This window comes from Macaca thibetana, chromosome 13, assembly GCF_024542745.1.
Source record: "Macaca thibetana thibetana isolate TM-01 chromosome 13, ASM2454274v1, whole genome shotgun sequence".
NCBI classification, from domain to species: Eukaryota; Metazoa; Chordata; class Mammalia; order Primates; family Cercopithecidae; genus Macaca; species Macaca thibetana.
The window spans coordinates 82,487,910-82,496,033 of record NC_065590.1 but is presented as its reverse complement, the minus strand read 5'-3'; the positions used below and the strand labels follow the sequence as shown (position 1 = coordinate 82,496,033).

General features: G+C 47.0%; 1 protein-coding gene across 2 annotated transcripts in view; it reads right to left on the bottom strand.

The window, feature by feature from the left end:
- Positions 1 to 5,975: 5,975 nt before the first annotated feature.
- Positions 5,976 to 8,124, bottom strand: part of PTRHD1 (peptidyl-tRNA hydrolase domain containing 1) — a 385,343-nt gene continuing 383,194 nt past the window's right edge. For both annotated transcript variants that reach the window (XM_050753691.1, XM_050753690.1), the window contains exon 3: positions 5,976 to 6,308. In XM_050753691.1, the coding sequence (XP_050609648.1) occupies positions 6,138 to 6,308 (171 nt within the window). In that variant the 3' untranslated portion in view covers positions 5,976 to 6,137. The remainder of the gene's footprint in view (positions 6,309 to 8,124) is intronic.

Here is an 8,124-nt window from a genome sequence, read left to right as displayed (position 1 = left end):
AAAATACAAAAATTAGCCAGGCATGGTGGTGCATGCCTGTAATCCCAGCTACTCGGGAGGCTGAGGCAGGAGAATCAATTGGACCCAGGAGGCGGAGGTTGCAGTGAGCCGAGATTGTGCCACTGCACTCCAGCCTGGGCGACAGAATGAGACTCTTTCTAAAAAAATATAAAAAAAGAAAAACTGAACTGACAAAAGACCTGGTTTTCAATCCCAGTGCTGCCATTGTCTTTGATCTTGGCAAGTCAAAGCCTTTCTGAATCTGTAAACTCTGAGACTAGATGGCCTGCATCACAAACATTGTTAGGATTGATTCATATGGGAGCACTTTGTTAATTATACAATGTTTTTCACATATAAGAAACCTACCGGCCAGGCGCAGTTGCTCACACCTGTAATCCCAGCCTGTGGGAGACTGAGGCGGGTGATCACCTGAGGTCAGAAGTCACCTGGCCAACATGATGATGTCAGGCCTCTGAGCCCAAGCCTGCACATATACATCCAGATGTCCTGAAGCAACTGAAGAACCACAACAGAAGTGAACATAGCTCCTGCCTTAACTGATGACATTCCACCGTTGTGATTTGTTCCTGCCCCACCCTAACTGATGAATTGACCTGTGACATTCCTTCTCCTGAACAATGAGTCTCAGAAGCTCCCCACTGAGCACCTTGTGACCCCTGCCCCCGCCTGCAAGAGAAAAACCCCCTTTAACTGTAATTTTCCACTACCTACCCAATCCTATAAAACTGTCCCATCCCTATCTCCTTTTGCTGACTCCTTTTTCGGACTCAGTCCGCCTGCACCCAGGTGATTAAAAAGCTTTATTGCTCACACAAAGCCTGTTTGGTGGTCTCTTCACACGGACGCGCGTGACAGATAAAACCACCTCTCTACTACAAATACAAAAAATTAGCTGGGTGTGGTGGTGGGCACCTGTAATCCCAGCTACTCTGGAGGCTGAGGCAGGAGAATGGCGTGAACCCAGAAGGCATAGGTTGCAGTGAGCCAGGATTGCTCCACTGCACTCCAGCCTGGGCAACAAGAGCAAAACTCTGTTTCAAAAAAAAAAAAAAAAAAGGAGAGAAAAAAAGAAACCTATCAAAGCATCAAAGCCTAAGAGATTCTTTTCAAGGATGTAGCATCTATTCTAGGGCTTGCAGCACAATCTTTGCCCTGTTGGAGAAATCATAATTTTCTGTAACCTTAGTGTGCATGGCCAGATACAGTGCCCTTGGTGCCAGATTTCTGCTATTTGACTCCTTCCTGTGAGCACTTTACCCTCTCATAATGTGTTGATTCTAAACCACACACATTTGTTGTTCCCCTTTTAGGCTGGCTGTCTCCAGGGCCCAGGCTGTTTCTAGGTAGCACTAGAGCCTCCACTTCAGTGGGTCTGGGGTGGGGCCTGATAATTCGCTTTTCTAACAAGTACCCAAGTGGTACTGATCTAGGGATCAGACCACCGCTTTGAGAGCCGCTGATCTAGTTCAAATGATCATAGTCTTAAGCTGATACCAGTAAGAAAATCGAATGCTTCCCTGCTGCTGTCTTGCTCTCCCTCAGCGCCAGCACATGCGTTCATGTTCTTCCCCATCTGGGGTAGACGCTTAGGCTATTTGTGCTCAGATCTCTGCTTTAGGGATTTGCCTAAATCTGCTGTCTCCCAGCTGTGTCTCATTTCTGTCTAACTTTTTTATTTCCCCCAGGCAAAGTCTCACTCTGTTGCCCAAGCTGGAGTACAGTGGCACGATGTCGGCTCACTGCAACCTCCACCTCCCGAGTTCAAGCGATTCTACTGCCTTAGCCTCCCAAGTAGCTGGGACTACAGGCACGTGCCACCATGCCTGGCTAATTTTTTTTTTTTTTTTTTTTGAGATGGAATTTCGCTCTTGTTGCCCAGGCTGGAGTGCAATGACGCGATCTCCAGCTCACCACAATCTCCGCCTCCTGGGTTCAAGCAATTCTCCTGCCTCAGCCTCCCGAGCAGCTGGGATTACAGGCCACCACACCACCCAGCTAATTTTGTATTTTTAGTAGAGATGGGATTTCTCCATGTTGGTCAGGGTGGTCTCGAACTCCCAACCTCAGGTGATCCGCCCGCCTCGGCCTCCCAAAGTGCTGGGATTACAGGCGTCAGTCACCGCGCCCGGAGTTTTTTTTGTAGTTTTACTAGAAGACAGGGTATCACTATGTTGGCCAGGCTGGTCTCGATCTCCTGACCTTGAGATCCGCCCACCTCGGCCTCCTAAAGTGCTGGGATTACAGGCGTGAGCCACCGCACTTGGCCTCTCTAGCTTTATACTATGCCTTACTGAAGAATTCAGAACTTAATTTTTTTTTAAGATGCAGTATCCTTTAGAAACATTTTCCTAATGGGCTTGAATGGAAATGGTGCTGGATTCCTGGATGGCATCACTCCCTAACAGAAAGGGGTAGACAATGGCCTCCTTCATGGAGAGCTCTTGGAGAGCAGCTCTGAGGGCTGTGCCATCTGCATCTTCCCAAGTTTAGGGCCTAGCACGAAGTCGCAGGCACTGCTCTAAGGAGTTTGTACTTCCAAACACATTTAAATCCCTGCTTTACGAATAAGGGAACTGGCTCTCAGGGAAATGGAGTGACTGCCCAAGTCCACAGAGCTTGAAAGTATGAGACCCAGATTTGGACTCAAGCAGTTTGACAGCAAAGCCTGGGCTCCTGCCCACTGTTGTGCTATCTTAGTGCTCAATGAGTTCGTTCAGTGTTATGAAAGATCCTATGCCTCCTACTTTTTTAAACTTTTAAGTTCAGGGGTACCTGTGCAGCATGTGCAGATTTGTTTTATAGGTTAACTTGTGTCGTGGGGGTTTGTGGTACAAATTTGATCACCCAGGTATTAAGCCTAGAACCCATTCATTATTTTCCTGATCCACTCCCTCCTCCCACCCTCCAATCAGTCCCCGTGTGTGTTGTTCCCCTGCCTGTGTCCATGTGTTCTCATCATTTAGCTCCCACTTTTAAGTGAGAATATGCGGTATTTGGTTTTCTGTTCCTGCTTTAGTTTGCTGAGGATAATGTATATACCTCCTACTTAATAGAAAAAAGTCAGCAGGTATGGTCAACTTCAACCTTCTTTCTCCTACAGTCTATGAAACATACGTACATCTTTATCTTCACCATCTGCCTTTCCTCCAGTCTCAGAAAAGAAGGTTCCCCTCTCTCAGTTCAAGGCCAGCTCTTCCCGGTACCTTTGACCCCATCTCTTCCTGTTTTCTCTGGACTTCATCAGTTATTCTATTTTGGAACTTTAATCTCTTAATCTCTCCTCTCCTTACTTTCTCCTCCTTACCCTCTTTCTCCTCCCCACCCATCAACCTGCTCAAGATCTAAGAAAATCCCCACTAGGGAACACAACATTGATCTTTCCAGCCCCTCTTCAACCATTATCCTCTCTCTCCTCCCTTTCAAGCTTCTGGAAAGGACACTTCTCACCTCCTCTTACCTCCCCTTCTTTTTTTTTTTTGAGATGGAGTTTTGCTCTTGTCACCCAGACTGGAGTGCAATGGCACGATCTCGGCTCACTGCAACCTCTGCCTCCCGGGTTCAAGTGATTCTCCTGCCTCAGCCTCCAGAGTAGCTGGGATTACAGGCGCCTGTCACCACGCCCAGCTTTTTTCTTTTTTCTTTTTTTAGGAGAGACAGGGTTTCACCATGTTGGCAAGGCTGGTCTCCAACTCCTGACCTCAGGTGATGCACCCGCCTCAGTCTCCCAAATGCTGGGATTACAGGCGTGAGCCACTGCACTGGGCCCATAAAGGGAACTCTTATCTGGGATCTTAGTACCACCTTATCTAAGGGGGACGGATGTTACCCATATAGATTCTTAGCTACCTGAGGGCAAAACTGTTTTATGCACAGCCTGCCACGTAGACAAACAATAGATATCTGTTGAACAAATTATCCCTCATCAACTGCGCTTCACAGATGTCTAAGCGTTTCTGTAGGTGTGTCCGAATGTTTATAGAAATACTGTAACCATTGTGCAGAGTGTTACAGATGTTCAGAGAAGGAACTATCATTTTTGGCTGGGTAAGAATTTTTGGCAGTGATAGCACTTGAGCTGGAAATAGTGGAAGTAAAGTCCAGGTGCAGGAAAGGGAGGGGAGGAGTAAGAACATTCAACTCTCATGACAGAGACTGGAGAACAGCAACTAGAGGGACTCTGTGGAAACATCAAGTTTGAATAAGGGAATAGAAGATTCAACTAAAAAGATAGCTAGGAGGCCGGGTGCGATGGCTCACGCCTGTAATCCCAGCACTTTGGGAGGCCGAGACTGGCGGATCACCTGAGGTCAGGAGTTGGAGACCAGCTTGGCCAACATGGTGAAACCCCCATCTTTACTAAAAAAACACAAAAATTAGCCAGCTGTGGTAGCATATGCCTGTAGTCCCAGCTACTTGGGAGGCTGAGGCAGGAGAATGGCTTGAACCCAGGAGGCAGAGGTTGCAGTGAGCAGAGATGGCGCCACCACACTCCAGCCTGGGCGACAGAGAGAGACTCCATCTCCAAAAAACAAAAAAGATGGGTAGGAAATACACATGAGGAGGGCCTGAAGTCTCAGCTAAGGAGTGCTGGGATTACTCCATAGGCAGGGAGGAGCCTAGACTACACAGGTAGGTGTTCAGTCATCCTATCTGGTGGCAGAGCGGCTGCTGGATTGAAGCATCACACTGGAGGTGAACAGACCGTGGGACATGCCAGTGAGCAAAATGAGAGGCTGACACAGGGCAGCAGCACTAAAATGACAAGAAAACAGTTGTAGTACTTGACAGATTTCATCAAATCTAATAAATCCGTATGTATGTACATATATATAGACACACACGAATTTTAACGTTTTATTATCATTACAGAGACAGTGCCTCACTCTGTTGCCCAGGCTGGAGTGCAGTGGCATGATTAGAACTGACTGTAACCTTGAACTCATGGGCTCAAGCGCTCCTCCCACCTTGGCTCCCAAAACCCTGGAATTAGCAGACGTGAGCCACCACACTGGCCAAATTTTAACATCTTTGTTATTGAAATACAAATGTTTTAATTTATTTGCCAGCATTTTTTTTTTTTTTTTTTTTTTTTTTTGAGACGGAGTCTTGCTCTGTCGCCCAGGCTGGAGTGCAGTGGCCGGATCTCAGCTCACTGCAAGCTCCACCTCCCGGGTTCACGCCATTCTCCTGCCTCAGCCTCCGGAGTAGCTGGGACTACAGGCGCCCGCCTCCTCGCCCGGCTAGTTTTTTTTTTTGTATTTTTTTAGTAGAGATGGGGTTTCACCGGGTTAGCCAGGATGGTCTCGATCTCCTGACCTCGTGATCCGCCTGTCTCGGCCTCCCAAAGTGCTGGGATTACAGGCTTGAGCCACCGCGCCCGGCCAGCCAGCATTTTTTTTTAACAATACATAAAATATTACCATATCTTAAAGTTGATGTTGTCTTAGATTCAGTGAAATATGATAACTGGGTGTGAATAAGAAGGAATTCAAAAGCAAAGTTTTTTTTTTTTTTTTTTTTTTTGAGACGGAGTCTCGCTCTGTCACCCAGGATGGAGTGCAGTGGCCGGACCTCAGCTCACTGCAAGCTCCGCCTCCCGGGTTCACGCCATTCTCCTGCCTCAGCCTCCCGAGTAGCTGGGACTACAAGCGCCCGCCACCTCGCCCGGCTAGTTTTTTGTATTTTTTAGTAGAGACGGGGTTTCACCGTGTTAGCCAGGATGGTCTCGATCTCCTGACCTCGTGATCCGCCCATCTCGGCCTCCCAAAGTGCTGGGATTACAGGCTTGAGCCACCGCGCCCGGCAAAAAGCAAAGTTTCAAACCTGGGTGACTGGAAGGGAGTTTCCTTGACCCCCATAGGAGAGTCTAACCCAATCTTCTATTTGAGCAATGATCGCCAGACAACACTGCCCGCGCACCTTCCACAGTTGCACTTATTGATAAGAGGAAGTAGTTGTTAATGACAACTTTAATAGGAACATGCGCTGAACCCTCAAGAAACTGTCACAACTGAAAGACGGGAGCAAGCTGACACTGCAAGCACATGATGCTCTGGAATGGGTGGCCTGCTGATTCTGGATCCAGCTGGTATTCAAACACATCAAAGCAGCAGTCATTTGAACAATCGGAACTTCTTCAAATACTGGCCCACTTCTTCCTTGGGGTAGGGCCGGAGAGCAATGCAAGTGGCGATATTCTCTGGTTGCTCAAGCCACAGCATGTGGTCAATGTTCTTCTGTTGCAGGGTCTCGGCCAGCTCCTTTAGGGTGGTCTCATTTGGGGCCTAAAGGAGAAGAACATAGAACATAAACTGAATAGCCCACTTAGGAAGTGTCAAAAGGCCAAAAAGGGTTTCGGGAGTCCTCTTCACTGAAAGTGGAGTGACAGCTTTACCAAGGAGGGAGCTGCAGAGCAACGATGTCATTCCTTGGTGCACTGGGGAGGGGAGAGAGGCCTCCTAGTCCTGTTTAGACAATGGAGATTTCTATCTTCCCTCGTGAGATGTCGTGTGCCCAACATCCACATGTGTAATGTGTAATTCTGCTCTACACGTTTTCCAGCTCTCCTATGGCTGGTGCCCATAATTTTAAATGCCTCTGACTTTAACCACTGCCTAGTGGAAGTTTTTTTTTCTTTTGAAACAGAGTCTTGCTCTGTCACCCAGGCCAGAGTGTAGGGGCATGATCTCGGCTCACTGCAGCCTCTGCCTCCCAAGTTCAAGTGATTCTCCTGTCTCAGCCTCCCGAGTAGCTGGGATTACAGGCGTACACCACCACACCTGGCTAATTTTTGTATTTTTAGTAGAGACGCGGTTTCACCGTGTTGCCCGGGCTGGTCTGGAACTCCTGACCTCAAGTGATCACCCGCCTAGGCCTCCCAAAGTGCTGGGATCACAGGCGTGAGCCACCGCGCCCAGCCCCTAGTGGAAGGATTTCTAAAAGCACATTCACTTCCACTTCCCTCCACCCCTCCCACTCTACCCTACTGAAACCTAAAGGGGTTTTCCTTCTGCTGGGATAGCTCCCACTTGTTTATTAAAAGGAGAGTACAATATTCTCTAACATCCTTCTGAAATCGTTTCTGGGTCATCCTTACTGCCAATTCACCCATGATGAATCCCATTCCAGGAAGTATTAAAACTATCACTCAGAAAATTATTATTTTCATGTTAGTTTGCATAAAGTTTATCTTTTACCTATGAAGGCAGAAGCCACTAAGATAATCAGAGGCTGGTTTTAACAAATTAGAGAATGACAGTATTGCTACTTTTAACCTGTTAAGTCCTTCCGGCAGAGCTCTGCTGGAGGACTCATCAGCTTCTTCAGCCTCGGGCAGAGGCATAGTACAGTGAGATACAGTGAGTCTCTGGAATCAGACTACCGGACTCCAAACTCTTGCTGACTGCGTGATCGTGGACAAGTTAGGCGACTTCGCTGGCCTCTTCGTCCCTTTATAAAATGCTTCCTAGTGGGGATCAATGAAATTAGGCTCAGACCTGTGCCTGGCACATACTAAGCACTCAATAAACGTAGTTAATCCTGGTATTGTCTTATATTTTATTGGCCCTTCTGACTACAGCAGCACCTCAATGTAATCAGTAGCGACTCCTAAGTTCCCTTCTTGAGTCATGATTAACAACTAAGAATCATGAGACCCTCTTTTAAACTCAGGGGAGTCACTTAATCCCTGTAGGCTTCAGAGAGTTTCACCCGAGACAAGAGGAGTCTGAACTTGATTTCTTAAGACCTCTTAATAGGAAGAAAATCTAAGTGAAAAGTCAGCGGCTTCTGTTCTGCCTACTCAGATTCTCAAGGCATTTTTCCTACAGGTTACCGCCTGATGTTTCACTATCCAGCAGTAATGTTTCTCTTGAAAGATAATCTGTCTTTGCCAGTCTTCCATGAAGGTATTACTCCACCCCTCCACCTGAGTTCTGGCTTCATTACTTTAAAGCCGTTTTTCCTTATTATAAAATATGTGCTTAAGGTAGAAAATTTCAAAAATACAGAGAAGCATTAGGAAATAACCAAAATCTCACCATGCACTACTTAATATTTAGATATCTTTCCTTAGTTTTTCCTTTCAAAGTCTGGATCATT